This window comes from Phyllostomus hastatus, unplaced genomic scaffold (assembly GCF_019186645.2).
Source record: "Phyllostomus hastatus isolate PE091 unplaced genomic scaffold, TTU_PhHast_1.1 phas_contig_64, whole genome shotgun sequence".
Lineage (NCBI taxonomy): Eukaryota > Metazoa > Chordata > Mammalia > Chiroptera > Phyllostomidae > Phyllostomus > Phyllostomus hastatus.
The window spans coordinates 5,855,830-5,875,082 of NW_025333928.1; the positions used below are offsets into that span (position 1 = coordinate 5,855,830).

A 19,253-nucleotide genomic window follows, 5' to 3' on the forward strand; every position below is an offset into this window, starting at 1 on the left:
GCAGGGCTTTCAGCTCAGTGATATCTTCAGCACAAAAGAATGTTATAGCAGGGCAGGTGTTGTGAGCATGAATGGGATATAAGGCACAAATCTGCAGGTGAATCTGCTGATGTTGCTTGGGGAAATCCAGCTGATCAAATGAGGAAAGCCCCTCAAAGACACAATATCTCTGACTCAGAATCACATCTGATACTCACGTGTCTCCTCTCGGCATCTGTACCATGCTGGCCCTGGAAGCATGCCGTCAACCGCTTGTGAGAATGGTGGCACATTGACCGCACTGCGTCCAGGCGCCGTTCGATCTGACAAAACAGAGACCAATGAGCCATTTGCAGGGCTTAAGAATGAACTTGGTCCCTTATGTTAGTGCCTAACATTAGGCAGTAAAAGCATCCTGTAGTCAAATTTGTTGCCTCTCGGGTATAAATGCAAATGGTTCCTGTTCACTGACATTAGGGGTTCTCACTGCTGACATTTGGGGCTGGCTAACTGTGGGTTGTGGGTGACTGTTCTGTGCATTACAGTATGTTTGGCAACATCTCTAGCCTCTACTCACTGGATACAAAAAGCACTCCATGCCACCCATTGTGACAACCAAAACTATCTCCAGACAATGTCAAATAACCCCTCAGAAGGCAAAACCACCTTTGGTTGAGAACCACAGACCTCCTTTACTCTGAAGGTTTTAGGTCCCATAGAGGCTGAATCTATTTGCAGAGAGAGGGGACAGTCCCACCTAAAACTTGCTATGAGAAAGAGCAGTGGCAGTGCAGTTGCATACCACAGCACCAGGAATGTGCCAGGTGCAACCTACAGAGGCGCAAATGAATATCCTGGGCCCAGACTCAGGCCCACTGCAGGGAAGGAAGATCCCAGGGCACTCAGAAGCTCTCTCCTGCACATGGCAGTGCAGCCTTCATCACACAGTACATTAGGCAGAAAAACAAAAAAAATGGTCCACAATCTAACCTCAGGACCAACCAGTGTTTTCAAAGTTATTCCTTGTTGGGTTAGGGGTAAGTTTTTGTTTTTATTTTTTAAAATAGACCCCTAGAGCAGAATGGCAGCTACAATACATAACACTGACTTAGAGGACTCCTGCATCATGATTAGCTTCCCAAAATATTACTGCTGGGATATGGCTGTTTATGGCAAAGGGACCTGCTTTTTATAGGAAGGAATGCCAAAAATGTGTACTCAGATGACTCATTAAGAATGAGAGCAGGCCCCTAGGGATGCTTTCTATTTTAAAGAAAAATCAACAAATTCAAAGCAGAATTCATTTTTACCTCAAAATATTTTACCCAGTGAGAAGGTCCTCTGGGCAGCAGCAGCTTCAGTCCAGACGCAAGTCCGGACTGAAGCCCGGATCTCAGGGCCCTGTCTGGCTGGCACATTCATATTTAGGAGCAGATGCCACATCGGTTTCCCCAAATCTCAGGATGGCCATATTTTAAAACATTAGACAACAAATACTCTCTTCATTGCCATAAAAGCATGGGGTGGGGGGGGTGGGGACAAACAACTGCCCCCCCCCCTTTCATTTTGATTCCAATTTCCACTAAAATGGAAAGCCTGTAGGGACACAGGTCTTGGGCTGTCTGCTCACTGATTGATCCAGAGAGCCTGGAATGCCATCTGGCACATGACTGGAGGGTATTCACTTAATATCTGTTGAAAGGACACATATCTATTAAGTACCTATGTAAGGGATTAGGAAATAAATGGTGGTCCCTGGCCTCCAGGGAATCACAGTTGCCCTAGGAAACAACATACAAGCTAAATAAAAAGACAGCCTCTTAAACTGCTCTCATGGAGATCTAAGAAAGGATGCAGGATAGTGATTTTCAACAGGTATGCCACAAGAATTTTACCTATAAGTCAGGGGCACTGACCTCTTTTCCCTTAGACTGTCAAATAAAAAATAGTAGTAGCCAACACAACAATAGCTGTCTAGTGTGAATGAATCAACATTATACCTACTTTTTTGTCAGACTGGCAAAAAATATATTTTTTGGTGTGCCACAGAATTTTAGTAATTAGTTTATCTGTGATCACAGATACAGGAGAACAGAGAGTCAATTAAGGGAAATTTAACAACAGAAACAAAATCATTTCTGTGGCTTGAAAGAGTGGGAATAAAACAAGTCATCATTTAGCACTGACCATGTATTGGGTTCCATTCTCTGTGCTTTCCATGTTAAACTCATTAACCCCCTCTCCCCCAACAACTCTACAGGGGCATGGAACTATTACCCACCTTGTAGAAAACTGGAAACTGAGGCACAGGGAGGTTAAGTAAACCCCTGAGGCCACAAAGCCAGCAAGGGCAAACCTGGAGTTCCAATTCAGGTAGCTGGGCACCAGACTCCACACTTTTAAATCACTACTCTCCTTCTACATTCTCAAAAACAACAGAAATCGGGAAAACATCTGTAACAATTATGGCATACATGGAGTAAGTGTCTGTGACATAAAATAAGGAGTTCCTAGAAACTGGCAAACTCTTCAGGCCCCAGCAGATGTTTGGGCAAAAGGACAAGAACAGATGGCTGCCACGTGCGTTCCATGAAAACCCGGCCCTCTGGCCTCATCTCAAGGCTCCAAGGAGTAAATGAAGTGATGTTTATCACTGATGGGGGATGCGGGCAGGAGAATACTGATATGAAAACTGAGTGTAGTTAAGGCTTACCCAGATCAAACAATATTTCTGAATGTCTGAAAATGAGTTTTAAATATATGACAAATAGCAGTGAAGAAATAATTGAAAATATGAGTCTCTAATAAATCTTTAAAGGGGGGGATCCTTCTAATCCTTAACAAAAACTTCTAGTCTTCTGAAAAAGAAAAAAAAAATGTGTTCTTAAAATATTCTACCTGCAGATGGCTGTCATAATTTAGGATATCATGGCATGATATGGTGAAAGCAGCATTTTAAAAAATTACACTCCTTTCCTCCACAGGAAGAGCAGAAAGTCACCCGGGGGCAGGTATTTGGTCCTTGGGGACTCACTGGAGCACACCTGCTGTAGGTTATGGAAATGAGAGGCAAGGAGACAGGTGAGGAGGCTCAACAGAAACCTCTATTCCAAAGAGGCTGTTGTCCTTCCTGAAGTATTTGCTGTGGGTTATGTTGGAGTATGGTAGGGGGAAATGATGTGTATCAAGGGTCCAGGGATTTCTGGGAGAAACCCCTGTCCCAAAGTTACGGAAAACTATTGAGGGATGGAGTGGAATGGCCCTGGCTCAGGGCATGTGCACGAAACACCCCTTACTACAAAGAGGAAAGAAAGCTGGAGCTAATGCCTTGAGGCTACCCTATTGTCTCAACGGTGGTCCTGATACATCCAATCACTGTCACTGAAACCCTAAGTCCCCCAAGACCCGATTCAGCCCAGAATTGGGAAACAAGATTGTAAGAGGGAGCAAGAAGTCAAAACTCTAGGCTAAAGCCAATGGGGCCTCTACTGTAGCTGGCAGGGCCTGTCCCATCAAGGGCACCATCACAGTAGCAAACTAGAGTCCCTCAGCCTGCCCAGGACCCATGACCAGGCCACAATACCAGAAACTGCCAAGACAACCAGGCCCCTCCCCCAACCCCCCTCCAACACCTGGTACTTGAAAGTGGGACTAGCCCCATTTGGACTTTACAACACGACACCCAAGTTTCAGATCTCCTTTTTATCACCGAGCAACTCAACGGCTGTTCTTTCCTGCTCAAACCATGCTAATCAATTTTATTCTGTTTCAGGCAATACAACAACAACAAAAAAACAAAACCAAAACAAGAACATAAGCTTTAGTTCTGACCTATGGATTTTTTTTAAACATGCCTTTAAACAGAACAGTTCAAAAGAACTTAATTTTGTTACCTGTAACAGATCTTCACTGAGGACTTCTGTTTTCTCAGCTCTGTCGGAACAATTAAAAGTTCAGAGTTAGAGATCCAGAGATGAAAAGCAAGTCAGGACAATTAATTACCCCAGAATTTAAAACAAAACAGGCAGAAGTGAATGTAACAAGGTGAGAAATTCTATAAATTTTTACATCAGAGGGCAACTTAACTAAAACCAAAGAAAAACGAACAAAAGTTTACAGAGAATAACAACCCAAACTCACCTCAGGAGGAGCTTCTAACTCAGTAGTTTTGGAGCAAGATGCTTCCTTCTGTAACAAGCTCCACCCTGCCCAGAGTTCTATGGCAACCCAAATGAGAATACACTGCTCTAGAGAAACTTAAACTTCAATTCTTAAAATGATCAGTTCCGAGTTTCACAGCCTGAAATGAGTTTGTCACAAATCTAGAAGCAGTATTCAATGATACACAATAGTAACAATCAGTGCTCCTTCCTTTAGATTTCTCCTTATCTTTACTTTAGAAAGTTATTTTCACAACTTGCTCTCATCTATGCTTTAGAACTACTGTTAGTACCATGGACCTTGCAAAAAGCAACATGGCAGCCACAGCCAGCAAAGGTGTTGCTGGTGCCCAGGCTGCCAACCACAATCACTTTGTAAGAAGACTTATCTCTGGCAGTTCAAAAGGACAGCATGTTGCTACTATATATATAATGCCCAGAATTACTACAATCTAAGTTGCATTTGGACTTTTGACCCTAATAGTGATTTAAGCCAATAGTGTCATTTAACAACCCTATCAAATTCCCATAGAAATAAGCAAGGATATTTCTGAGAGGAAAGGAAAAGTCTGTTGTGGCCCTCAACAATGGGGGCTGGGGGAAGAAGGAAACATCATCTAGGAATAAGAAATTTGAACCCTTTTTATAAGATGTATTGCATAAAGGAAGGCTGTAGATCTTGCTCATGAACTAGTACAAGAGAAGGAAAAGCCATTAGACCAGTAAGTGAACGCAACCCCTAAAAACGCAACCCCTGACCTCTAAACACTGCTAAGCTCAGATCAGCACCAGCTATAAGCAGGATGGTAGTGCATCTCCAGGCCACATTGGGTGCCAGAATGTCAAGTAAAACTGGGCATTGCCACAGAGGACTCCAATACCAGTTGTCACAGCAGTGCCCCAGTTAACTTGGATGCCGATGGGAGTGGCTCACTTACCGGTTTCTGTATGAAACCAGAACTCTGATCTGACTCAACTATCTCCCAGGTTGAGAAAAGAGCCTCCAGACCAAGTCAGGCTCTTCTCCCCAGCTTCAGAGCTAGGCCCCAGCTTCCGAGGAAGCTCTCTAAATAGGTCCTGAAAACAGCAGGCCAAAATATCCAGTCCAGGGCTCACTTGGCACACAGGGGCCAGGCATTGCTGAAGTGCCAAATATAGGTAGTCATGGCAGTTAGGGAAGTGGAGCAGGGCTCCAGCTGACTGTGAGCTCAAGCAACTGGCATCAAAAAGAACCCTGACAGTCAACCTAACAAGGGCTGACCTGGCACGAGACTGCCCTAGCTTCCTGATGTCTGCTCACTCCCCAGTAGCCTGGCCCCGCCCCTAGCAAAACACCTCCATGGACTGTGGAACTTTCACTCTGTCTTCTATGGCCAGAGATCTGAACAGGGCCCTACATACCTTGACAGAACCCTTCCTTCTGTGAGTATAAGGATACACACAGGAAAGTTCCAATTCCTATTAATATAGTTGACCCTTTAACAATGCAGGGGTTAGGAGCAGCAAATCCCCACATGGTCAAAAATCCACATATAACTTTTCGCTCTCCCAAAACTTAACTATGAATAGCCTACTGTTGATCTTACCAATAACATAAACAGTCCATTAACACATACTTTGTATGTAATATGTATTATATGCTATATTCTTACAATATAAAGGAAATATTATTAAGAAAATCATAAAGAAAATACATTATACAGTATTTATTGAAAAAAAAAAAACAACCCTGTGTAAGTGGACCCATGCAGTTCAAACCCATGTTGTTCCAGGGTGAACTGTATTCATAAGTTCAAACAAAGAGATTCAGAGAAAATATGTCCTCTTATGAAATGAAATTATTTTAAAACTGTAACAGAAGAGGAGGCAAACTTGTGTTAAAATCCCAGGGTAGGCTATTAACAGGTGAGAGTGAGTGATTGTTTAGTGGTGTGCTGGGGCTAGCCCAGGAGAGCCACTGGTGTGCATCTTCTCTTAGTGCCTTGTTCAAGGACTTCACACTGGTAATTTAAAATAAAAAATAAAATACGATACAAACAAGTGCAAACAATACAAATCAGGCCTTTGAGGGTGTGGGAGGGGATTCAGAGGCTAAAACATCTGTGAGCATAGCCCTGCCACAGTCACACACACAAAACAGCAAAGCAAGTGTTACCTTGAGGAAGAAACAAAAAGTCCATTGGAAAGATAATCATAGTACACTATGATGTGCACCTTGAAATAATTGATTGCATATGATAATATAATGCAAATATCAAATAGTAATATATCCAAAAATTGTAATATAACTGTATTGGGCAGGATAAGGGAGCAGAAGCAGAGAAAAAGGTTACACAAGAGCCTTAACCCTTATGTATCATAAGAGGTCAATAAATGATACCTAAACTTAATAACTCAAAGGGTAGCAATTTATACATATTTACAAATATGAATTTGAGTAGAAGCCAGAATAAACAGCTAAAATTTGAAAGGAGCTGCCTCTTTGGTTGGAGAGATCTTACCTGGGAGAGTGGGGTGTGTGAGGAAGAGAACCCACCCTACTTTGTGATAAGCCTTTAATGATTATTTGATTTTTTTAAACTATATGAATATACAGTTTCAAATTTTAAAAAACATTATGTTAGTTTCATTTTCAAGTAGCATGCTTGATGACTGTAAGTGATCCATAACTTCAAGGGAAGCATAACTCCAACTCTAAAGCACTGTGTCCAACTGTCAACCTACACAAAATACAGCAGAGCACATACCGCAGAGTATCCAAACACAAGGCAAATCAAAATATTTATTTCCTATTTAAAAATTAACAATTGGACCCTTTGCTTTAAATTTAGAGGCCTTTTGTGTTTGCTTCAGCAGCAAATATACTAAAATTGGAACGATAGAGAGAAGATTAGAATGGCCCCTGTGACAGAATGACATGCAAATTCATAAAGTGTTCTATATTTTCACAACTCCCAACACACAAAAGCCCTGGACTGGATGGTTTCACAGGAAAATTCTACAAAGCATTTAAAGAAAGGCTAACCCCTATCCTTCACAGACTATTCCAAAAAATCCAAGAAGATGGAAGACTCCCAAACTCTTTTTGTGAAGCCAGCATCATCCTAATCCCAAAACCAGATAAAGACACAACAAAGAAAGAAAACTTCAGGCCAGCATCACTGATGAACATAGATACTAAAATCCTCCACAAAATATTGGCAAACCATATCCAACAATACATTAAAAAGATCATACACCATGATCAAGTGGGATTCATCCCAGGGATGCAAGGATGGTACAATATTTGCAAATCAATAAACATAATATATCACATAAACAAAAGCAAAGACAAAAAAATCACATGATCATAGCAATAGATGCAGAAAAAGCATTTGATAAGGTACAGCACCCATTTATGATAAAAACACTCAGCAAAGTGGGAATACAGGGAGCATTCCTCAGTCTAATAAAGGCCACATATGAGAGACCTACAGCCAACATCATACTCAATGGGCAAAAACTAAAAACTTTCCCACTAAGATCAGGAACAAGACAAGGTTGTCCACTTTCACCACACCTATTCAACATAGTATTGGAAGTCCTAGCCACAACAATCAGACATGAAAAACAAATAAAATGCATCCAAATGGAAAGGAGGAAGCAAAACTGTCATTGTTTGCACATGACATGGTAGTATACACAGAAAATCCCATGGACTACACCAAAAAACTACTCAACCTAATAAGTGAATTTGGAAAACCGGCAGGATACAAAGTCAATATGCAGAAATCAGATGCATTTCTGTATACCAACAATGAAATACTAGAAACAGAAACCAGGAAAAAAAATCCTATTTGATATAGCAACAACAAAAATAAAGACCCTAGAAATAAACCTAACCAAGGAGGTGAAAGACTCAGAAAACTACACAACACTGAAGAAAGAAATTAAGGAAGACACAAACAAATGGAAGCATATACCATGTTCATGGATTGGAAAAATTAACAAAATCAAAATGTTCACACTACCCAAAGCAATTTATAGATTCAACACAGTCCCTAATAAAGTACCAATGACATATTTCACAGATACAGAATAAACATTTCAAAAATGTACATGAAACCATAAATGACCCCAAACAGCTGCAGCAATTTTGAGAAAGAAGAACAAAGTAGGAGGGATCACAACACCTCATATCAAACTGTATTACAAGGCCATGGTAATCAAAACTGCCTGGTACTGGCATAAGAACAGACACATAGACCAATGGAATAGAACAGAGTCCAGAAATAAACCCAAGTCTCTACAGTCAATTGATACTTGACAAAGGGGGCAGAAGCATAAAATGGAGTAAAAATATCCTCTTCAACAAATGGTGTTGGGAGAGCTGGACAGCTACATGCAGAAAAATGAAATTCAGTCACCAACTTACACCATACACAAAAAATAAATTCAAGGTGGATAAAAGACTTAAATATAAGCCATGACACTATAAAAGTCCTAGAGGAAAACATAGGCAGGAAAATCTCAGACATTCCATGCAGCAACATTTTCACCAATATGTCCCCTAGAGCAAGGGACATAAAGGAAAGAATAAACAAATGAAATATCATCAAATTAAAAAGGTTCTTCATGACTAAAGAAAACAGCATTAAAATGGAAAGAGGACCAATTATATGGGAAAACATATTTGCCAATGATACCTTGGACAAGGGTTTGATCTCCAAAATATATAAAGAACTCACATGATTCCACTCCAGGAAAACAAACAACCCAATAAAAAAATGGGCAAAAGACTTGAACAGACACTTCTCTAAGAAGGACATACAGAGGACCCAGAGACACATGAAAAGATGCTCAGCTTCACTAGCCATCAGGGAGATGCAAATTAAAAACACAGTGAGAAACCACTCACACCGGTGAAAATGGCCATTATAAACAAATCAACAAACAAGTGGAGAGGATGTGGGGGAAAAGGGAACCCTAGTGCACTACTGGTGGGAATATGGACTGGTGCAACCACTGTGGAAGACAGTATGGAATTTCCTCAGAAAACTAAAAATGTAACTAACTGCCTTTTGACCCAGCAATTTGACTGCTGGGATTGTATCCTAAGAACCCTGAAACACCAATCTGAAGGACCTATGCACCCCAGTGTTCATAGCAACACAAAAATTTACAACAGCCAAGTGCTGAAAGCAACCCAAGTGCCCATCGGTCAATGAATGGATAAAAAAAACTATGGCACATTTACAGGATGGAATACTATGCTGCAGAAAGAAGAAGCTCCTACCCTTTGCAACAGGATGGGTGGAACTGAAGAGCATTTATGCTAAGTGCAATAAGCCAGGTGGTGCAGGACAAATACCATAGGATCTCACCTTTAAGTAAGACCTAATCAACAAAACAAGCAAGCAAGCAAAATATAACCAGAGAAACTGAAATTAAGAACAACCTGATAGTAACCAGAGGGGAGGTGGGAGGGGATAATGGGGGGGAAGAGGAGAAGGGTTTTCAGGAACAACTACAAAGGGCACATGGATAAAACCAAGGCGGTGGGGTGGGGGCTAAATGCAGACAACTGTACTTGAACAACAATAAAATAATTTTTAAAAAAATTTAGAGGCCTTTTGCCTGAAAAGGTATCTGGAAGCTGAAAAATATGTGAAATATTTGAAAATGTGAACATACTGTTCATATATAACTTTAAAGTAGGTTTCCTGACTTTGTGGACACTCCGTATAGTACACTGATAAAATTAATTTTAGAAAGACATCCAATGCATCTTCTGAACCAGATTTTAGTGTTTACTGAAATTATTTAAAATGACCTATAATCAAGAAAGGTTACTTTTTCTCCCAGCCTTACAGAAGTATAATTGACAAATAAAACTATCTATTTAAAGTATACAATGTGATGATTTCCTTTACATTGGAAATGATTACAACTGGATTAATGAACTCATCCATCACCTCCCAGAGTCACCCTTTTTGTTAGTTGTTGTAAAAATGCTTAATATCTACTCTTTCCATAAATTTCCAGGATATAACACAGAGTTATTAAATGCAGTCACCAGGCTGCACTTTCGATCCCAGAACTTATTCATCTTCTAACTGAGGCCTGAATCCTTCGACCAACATTCTCCCATTTCCCCCACTCCCCTGCCCCTGGCAACTATCACTCTACTGTTTCTATGAGTTCAATTTTTTTTTTAGAATCCACATATAAGTGAGACCATACAGTTTTTGTCTGTGTCCGGCATATTTCACTTAATATAATGTCCTCCAAGTTCATCCATCTTGTTGCCAATGGCAGTATTTCCTTCTTTCTTAAGGCTGAGTAATACTCTAATATGTGTTTGTTTTACCTCTTTGTCCATTCATACCACGGTAGATCACTTTCATATCTTGGCTATACTGTGAAAGCTGCTGCAATAAACACAGGAGTACAGATCTCTTTGATGTACTGATTTTATTTCCTTTGAGTATATACCCAGAACTGGGACTGCTGGATCATAAGGCAGTTCTACTTTTAATTTCTTCAGGAACCTCCATACTATTTTCCATAATGGTTGTACCAATTTACACCAACAGTGTAAAAAGGTTCTAATTTCTCCATATTCTCATCAACATTTGTTATCTCTTGCCTTTTTGATAACAGACATCCTAAACAGGTGTGAGGTGAAATCTCATTCTGGTTTTTCATTTACCTGTTAGTCATCTGTATATCTTCTTTAGAAAAATGTCTACAAGTCATGTCCCGTAAGATTATAATGAAGCTGAAAAATTCCCATTGCCTAGTGATGCTATACTATCATGATGCTGTGGCCTTCATGCAGTGGCATGAAGACTGCAAAACTCAACAAGGCTGTGGTCGAGATGGCAAACAGCTGAAACCTGTGTGTGGATGTGGGTGACACAGGAGAGCGAGCTCCCAGAGTTGCTTCGTGAGGAACTGACCAATGAGGAGTTGTCAGACTGAACAGGAACACAGGTGAAGAAGAGGCAAGAGAAAAGGAAGTGGTTGAAGAAAAGGAATTCCCAAGAAAATTCATAGTGAAGTGTTTAGCAGAAGCTTTTGCAGACCTCAACAAGCTCCTTAAAATGTTTTAAAAACACAGATCCCAACACTGAAAGGTTTTTATTAACCAAGAGGAATGTCCATGGTACATTACCTTCTAACAAGCAAATGTATGCTGGAAACAAAAGCAACAAACCAAGCAAACCACAATGGACCTATTTCTGAAAAGAGTGACACCTCCTGACAAAGAGCCTCAGGCAGGTCCTTCCGGAGGTGTTCCAGAAGAGGGTGTTGTTATCATAGGAGAAGGCAGCTCCATACATCTTATTACCACTGAAGAGCCTCCAATGGGCAAGATGTGGTGGTGGAACACAGTGATATTGGTGATTCCGACCCTATAAAGGCCTAAGCTAATGTGTTTGTGTCTTAGCTTTTAACAAAAAAGTTTAAAAAATAAAAAAAAATCTTAAAGAGAAAAACGCTGATTAATAAACTGTTTCAGAACGTTAAGCTTCTCCCCAAAAGCAGAAAATAGCTTCTAGAATAAGGATATAAAGAAGTGACCCAGTCCTGCAAATGCCATTGGTGGTAAGTGCCCTATACAAGTGTACCATATTTTATCTTTCATACTGCATTTTTACCATACCTTTCCTCTGTGTAGATATTTTCAAACACACAAATACTTACTATTGTGTTACAATTCCCTACAGTATTTGCACAGCACGATGCTGAACAGATTTGTAGCCTAGGAGCAATAGGCTGCACCATACAAACTAGGTGTGCAGTAGGCTATACCATCTAACTTTATCTAAGTGTACTCCATGATGTTTGCATGATGAAAAATTCTGCCGTTTAGCAACGCATGACCATACTTAGGTCCTTTGCCCATTTTTCAGTCAGGTTACTTGGGTTGTTTTCTTTGTTTGTTTGCTTGCTATTGCTTTGTATGAGATCCCTGTATTTCTTGAATATTAGCCCCTTATCAGAGATATATCTACAAATATTTTCTCCCATTCTACAAGCTTCCTTTTCATTTTGTTGACTCTCCCCTTAGCTGTGCTAAAGCGTTTTAGTTTGATATGGTTTCACCTGTTTATTTATTTATTTATTTATTTATTTGGTTGCCAGTGCTTTTGGTATCATATCCATTAAATTATTGCTAACACCAATTTCAAAAAGCCTTTTCCCTATTTTATTCCAGAAGTTTTTTGGTTTCAGGCCTTACATTTTACTCTTTAACCAATTTTGAGTTAATTTTTGTGAGTGGTATAATGCAGGAGCTCACTTATAATCTTTTGCTTGAGGATATCCATTTTTCCCAGCACCATTTTAAAGAATCTATCCTTCCCCACTGAGTTCTTAGTGCCCTTGTCAAAGGTTAGTCGACCATGTAGGTATGGGTTTATTTCTGGGCTCTCTATTCTGTCCCATTGGTCTGTGTGTCTATTTTTATGGCAATACTATACCGTTTTGATTACTACACCTTCATAATACAGTTTGAAATGAGAAAGTGATGCCTTGTTCTTACCCAGGACTGCTTTGGCTATTCAGTGTCTTTTGTGTTTCCATATGACTTTTAAGATCATTTTTTAATTTATGTGAAAAATGCCACTGGAGTTCAACATAAGGACTATATCAAACCATAGATCACTTTGAGCAGTATGGATATTTTAACAATACTAATTCTTCTAATCCAAGAATATGGGACATCCTTAGTGGCCTGTCCAACTCCACCTTATTTTAGGGAATCATCACCATCTCTAACTAGCCCAATATGTGGTCCGAAGACCTGATCCCCCTCATCATTGTCATGGTTGAAGGCTCAGCTCTTTTACGCTGAATTGTTTTGGAGTGTTTGTTCATCTTTACCAGAGATGTGGAATTCTTACCTAAGGAAAATCCCCCCATTGTTCAGAATACTGGCCCAGATACTCATTCAAAAGGCATTTACAGTACATTAGCCAAAGAAACCTGGTTTTTACTGAGATGTGTTGTCTTTGATCAGTTTTTTAAATTCATCAGTAAAGGGGAGAGCAATATACTGAATTTGCACCTACAGACAAAAAAATAAAATGGTGGACAAAGTTATCCAATAATCAAAATAATGCTTGCTACCCAGGTTTTAAATCAGACATTTCACTCACAGACCTAAACATTTTGTATACAAGCTTTTTATTCTGCTTTGTCAGAGCCTTCTTTGTGTCCAGTGTTCTATGCTTGGAAACACTCCACTCGAATGCTTCCTGTCTGTAACTGGAAAAACAATACAAGCAGGAAGGCACTTCCGCTCTCGATTTCACCCTGGGGTTTGTTTTTTCCTATGCAAGTCATTGCAGTTTCACTAGTCATTCAACCAAGGCTTATATCAAGCAATTTTCATGTATTTATCACTTTTTGGTGAAGCATAAGATTTATCCCTCATAATTAATTCCCAAAGCCTAAGCAGCAGTTCTGTGCTGGCCTTGATATGTTCACCCTCCCCTGCACTAGCTGTAGTAATGTCCAGCCTCGCAGTCATGATTAACAGGATGTACCTCTCGGCCCACTCATCTGGCCAGGAGAACACACAAACATTCCCAATCTGAAGCAGTCAATCAGAAAATGCTTAAACTAGGAGACAGGGTCAAAGGAAAATTTCGAACTGGCTGGCCTAACAATTTCCATATCTAACTTAGACTAATTTCTAGAGGAGTTTCTGCCACCACTACACTAAAATGCAAACACCATTATTGTGGACCACCATTTTGTTTCTCAGGGTACTGACTGTACATTTAGGGCACGCGCATCTGCATAAAGTATGGATTCTGGGGGCTAAGGAAACAAATGCTCAAGTCCGCACCTTCTGCATGCTATGATCTTCTAAGCAGAGCATCAATGACCTCCTCCCCACTAGCCAGAGAGTTTCAAGGGCACAGAGGCCAAGTCTACCTTAGCCATCACTCCTCCCCTAGCACCTTAGCTTAGCAACTGCCTGCCACACTGTAGGTGCTTAACAAATAATACATCGAATGAATAAATAAAAAAGTAAATGGCTATCACAATGATAGAGAAGGGTTTGGAAAAAACATTCTAGATTTCAAAACATGTTGCAAGAAAACGGTTCTAGAACACTGGGCAGGGGAGCAGTCATATATATGTAGAATTGTGTTCCACAGTAAAATCCACAATGACTAAAATTAAAATGTGATATTGCCTTCCAAAATTAATCTGTTTTAATCCAAAACACACAAAAAGTAAACCATATTACCAGGCCTGCAGGTCAAATCCAGCTCACCACCCATTTTTGTATGGCCAGCAGTGAAGAGTAATTTTTATTTTTAAATGGCTGAAAAATATCAAGAGAAATAAATATTTTGACACAGAAAATTATGGTATATGAAATTCAAACTTCAGTGTGCACAAATAAAGTTTTATTGGAGCACAGACAGGCTGATTGGTTTATGTACTGTCTATGGCTACTTCCACGCGACAACCTCAGAGGTGAATTGCCGTGGCAGACCATATGGCATTCAGAAGTCAAAATATTTACAATCTGGCCATTTATAGGAAAAGGCTGCTGTTCCCAGGTCTGCACCAGTGATTCTCACAGGTGTGGCACAAACCCCACTCATAGGCCTGGTATGCGAGACTGCTGTGGAAGTATATTTTTTCTTGCTAGACATTCTGCCTCACGTGCAAGAAGCTGCTGCCAAAATTAACGGGGGTGGCTGACTCTGATAACAGAGTCCAAATGTGGAGGCACAGCCCGGCACTGGTGATGCTGGTGACAGAAATCAGAAATTACATCTCTTCTCCACCTACCCACTTTTACCTACCCTCTTATACCTAACCATGTGCCCCCCAAATGCTGACACTTAGAACAACTGTTTTCTGTCTTATCCCTACTTATAAACAGATTTCAGGACAAGATCTAATAAATACAGCTGTCTATGTCAGGTGTTAGCAGATCTTTTCTGGAAAACCAAACCAAACACCTCAGGCTGACTGCCCACCCATGGGGTCTCTGCCACACTGCTCAGCTCTGCTGGTAGAGAATGAGTGGCCACTGACAACGAAGAAATGAACCTGCTGTGCTCCCAAAACTTTATTTATGGACACTGAAATTTGAATTCACACAATTGTCATAAGTCACAAAATATTCTTTTGATTTTTTCCAACCATTTAAAAATGCAAAACCCATTCTGAGCCACTGCAGCCAGATCTGGCCCATTGGCCAGTGTGCCAACCTCTGACCTAGGTGCAAGTGGAGTACGGTCTCCCATGAGATGCCAATCCTTTTTAATCACTTCTAAATTCTTACGATGTTGAAAGGGGATTTCTGTGCTGTCCCAATCTGGGTTTCAGAAATTGAGAGGGGATGGCTTTTTAAGACCCCACCAAAATGCTCCTTTTCAATCCTCACAGCTATTCTCCACCCAGAAGGGCAAACATGAGGCCAATACTAACAACACCAAACATACATTGACGGCCCCCCATCACTCCCAAGATCACAGCACTGTGTGTTGTGGGCTATAAATGTACACATCATAGTTCTATTGTTTTTTTACTTACACATTCACTTTGCTACACCAGTTTAAACAAAAAAAGAAGTGGAGCATGGAGAGAAGGTTTAAAACACTGATTTTAAATTCTGGTTACCTCAAAATATCTAGGTGCATCTTGATGAGTAAGTTAAACTCTGACCAATCTACTGAGGAACTTCAGTGTGTCCACAGGGCAACAACACCACATGATCACTGCCCGCAGAGGAATTTGTTAGACTGGTAAGAACAAATACTACACTTGATCTTAGCCAAAAGGCCAAGAAAAGATAGGAATTTGTATGCACAGTGAAATGAGAGTGGCCAGAGCCACAGCTAAGTGGTGCATTTCACTGTGCCGGGAGCCAGACTTCCTGCAGCACTGTCATCTCCTGTCACAGGTGCTTATGAAACCCACCGGAGTCTTGGTGCCCAGTGCAGAGGCACATGTTTGATTTCATAGAGAGCCAGGGTAAATTCTCCCTGTTTTTTTCTCATTAGATTAGTTGTCTTACATTTCTGGGAAGGAATCTGAAATCCACATAATTGGATTTTAAAAATAAAGGACCCAGTGATACTTCATAAATATACTATTTGTTACTCATTCCACAAAGAAGTTTTAAAAGTCATAAAAGAGTTTACATTACTCTAATGAGATAGTATGGGAAAAGAAAAAATTATCCTCATGGATAATACTGAAAACATAGGGTATTTATCAGAAAAGAAAATGGTCCAATAGAAAGCATTTTGGTAATAATATGGGCAAAAAACACCTAACGTTCTATAGTCTGAATAATTTCCCCCAATGATGGAATTTTGCCCACTATTTACAGCTCAGTAACAATTATTTTTTTTACTTTAAACAATAACAAAACTGTTATCAATCTTAACTGAGTCTCCATAATATTTGATTCCAATCAATGACAAAGATGGATTGTTACATTTTAGAATAAATGGACCTGAGCATTATCGTTTTCCCACACGAGTAAGCTCATCCCTGCAGCTTTCTGATCAGTCGGCTGGCTTTCCCCCAGCACATGAAATGGAATCTGTTTGCTAGCCCTGCAGAAACCACATGCTAAGTCTCAAAGCTCCACCAGCGATTCCTGCTTATGGCAAAGTCAGAAAGGGACCTCAAGGCCACCAGCACACCGTGTAACTCCCCTCAATGGTCACCCAAGGACTTCCATGTCCCTCCCTCCCCAGCCTGCTCTAGTCATGTTTAGTCTTTGCTTAGACCTGGAGACAGCTGAGTTTGAGATTTCAGAATTTATTTAAGCAGGCAAATTTATGTGAGATTTATTTTGCAAAGTGTCACAACGAGGACAGTGCACGTAGAGCTGAGACCTGGGAGGACATGGTGGGTGGGAGGGCAGTTCGCTGCCCTGGCAGTCAGTGCAAGAGGCCAAGAGCCACAAAACCCCACAGAAAATCTACAGTCAAGTGCGAAGGTCAAGGCCACACAGTGTGGGGGTTCATCTCTGACTCAGTGCTGTGGCCGCTGGCAGGGAGGCACTTTGCAGCTCAAGACAGGTTGTGCAGGCTCTCTTCCAAATGCTTCTTCCTAAGTCAGCACATTTGGACTTTAAAAAGCACATTCCTATAGAAAGCAGACTATAAATGATCATTAAGCTCTCAGCCCAGTTTATAAGGACCCATTTTACTTATAGCTTATTTAAAAGACAACCCCAGAAGGAGCCACTCCAAACCCAGGCAACAATAGTGAAAAAAAAAATGTAGGAGATATCATTGTTTCTCAACCACAATGTAGGGGACTACATATGACAGTCCTGGGGGGCTTTAAGAATAACACAGATGATTCCATTCATATGAAATGGCCAGAAAAAGCAAGTCTATAAAGTCAGAAAGCAGATTTGTGGCTAGCAGAGTATAAAGATGGGAATGGGAATTAACTACAGATCTTACTGGAACGATGAAACAATTCTAAAATTGGACTGTGGTGATAGTTACACAAGTTCGCAAATTTACTAAAATCACTGAAATGAACATTTAAAATCAGTGAATTTTATGATAAAGTATATCTCAAAAAAGTCGCTTAAAAAAGGATAACCCTGGCTGGTGTAGCTCAGTGGACTGAGTGCCAGCCCGCAAACCAAAGGGCTGCAGGTCCGATTTCCAGTCAGAGCACATGCCTGGGTTGTGGACTAGGTCAGGTCCCCAGTAGGGGGCACACATTGATGTTTCCCTCCTCTTTCTCCCGCCCTCTCTAAAAATAAATAAATAAAATAAATAAATAATTTGTTAAAGGAATAATACCTGGACTCCCACCCAGAATGACTGAATCAAAACCTCTGGGAGTGGGAGGCCTGGCTTGTTATAAAAGCTCCCCGTGCCATTCCAAAGTGCAGCCCCCACTGGGAACCCCTACACTGGAAGGGTCCTAGTGCTGATAGCTGCTGGGTGGCAGCGTAACTAGCAGGACAGGGTAGGAACAGAATAAGCCACAAGTGCCCTTTCTCTAAGCCAAGACTGCCTAGAATGTGGTCTCATGTATGCTTTACAGTTGGCTTAATTATCTTGCCTTCGTAGGCAGAGTAAGCTGAGTGATAAGAAGCTGACAGATTACAGATTCTAAATTTCATTTTTGGCAAAGAATAAGGAGACAGTATGTGGTAGGAGCTAGGAGTTGTGGCTCTGTAGTTAGAGAGACCTGACTTTGAGTCCCAGTGTTGCTGCCTGGTAAAAACTACAGCTATGATTCCTCCACCATCAAATGGAATGACCCTAACTGTAAAATAGGAGTAATGACAATACCACCAACACAGTGGCTGTCCAAAAACCACCATTATCTCATTTACCCCATTTATCTTATTTATCTCATTAAACATGGTCCCTGGCACCTAGTGAGCATTCATGGAGTATCAGCTATTCTAAGAATGACAACAAATAACCACCTTCAGATAAATGCCAGGCAGCAAGTGTTATCTCTGAACGACTTTCCTGCAGTTATTCAAGCAGTGCTAGCTTCTTCTGGAAGAAGTTTTGGTGGAGCACAGGCCACACAAAGATAAGAGGCTGTGTCAAATGTATAGCCAGTGCAGGGCAGGCAACCAGCACTTAAAACAAAGGGCTGGTTGTGAAAATGCAGTGTGGGTTGGAGGCCACCAAAGAGAATCATAGGCGCACTATACACAGAAACTTAGAAACTGAGTATGTGGTGAGTTGGCAAAACCCTTTATCGACGAATCAACATCCTAAGTGGCTGTGCTGTGCTCATACTGCTGCTGATGAGGCTGTAAAAAGGCCAGTGCTGGTGGTTCTCAAGTGTAATGTTCATTCACAGAGGGGCCAAAGAACCCGCTAGATAGAAACCAGCTTAGGATGGACCTGCTACAATATATTTAGATCTTCATCCATTCAGCCAGTACTCATGGAGCCCCCACTGAATCTCAAGAACTGAGGAAGAAGAAAAGGAGAGAAATGAGCCACAGTCCCACCCTTGAGGAGCTGATGGGAAAGGCAGGAATATAAACAATCACTTCTTCAGAGTTCTGGGAGCACAGAGGCAAGAGTGACAGACTGTGTGGCAGGAAAAGCTTCACAGGGAAGCAGTCTAAGCAGATCTTAGATA

General features: G+C 40.8%; 1 protein-coding gene, 1 non-coding gene and 1 pseudogene across 6 annotated transcripts in view; 1 reads left to right on the forward strand and 2 right to left on the reverse strand.

Moving 5' to 3' along the window:
• ARHGAP17 (Rho GTPase activating protein 17) overlaps nucleotides 1-19,253 on the reverse strand; it is an 85,815-nt gene that overhangs the window by 45,853 nt on the left and 20,709 nt on the right. For all 5 annotated transcript variants that reach the window (XR_006786932.1, XM_045849301.1, XM_045849297.1 and 2 more), the window contains exons 2-3: nucleotides 3,873-3,912; nucleotides 198-302 (exon numbers count right to left, since the gene is read on the reverse strand). Coding sequence is in view for 4 of the 5 variants with exons in the window: in XM_045849301.1 (XP_045705257.1) it covers nucleotides 198-302; nucleotides 3,873-3,912 (145 nt within the window). In the remaining variant the exon portion in view is untranslated. The remainder of the gene's footprint in view (nucleotides 1-197; nucleotides 303-3,872; nucleotides 3,913-19,253) is intronic.
• On the forward strand, nucleotides 6,984-7,086 carry LOC123825716. Its single transcript, XR_006786942.1, has one exon. It is a non-coding gene; the product is annotated as a U6 spliceosomal RNA (small nuclear RNA).
• Nucleotides 15,744-15,953, reverse strand: LOC123825729 (annotated as a pseudogene).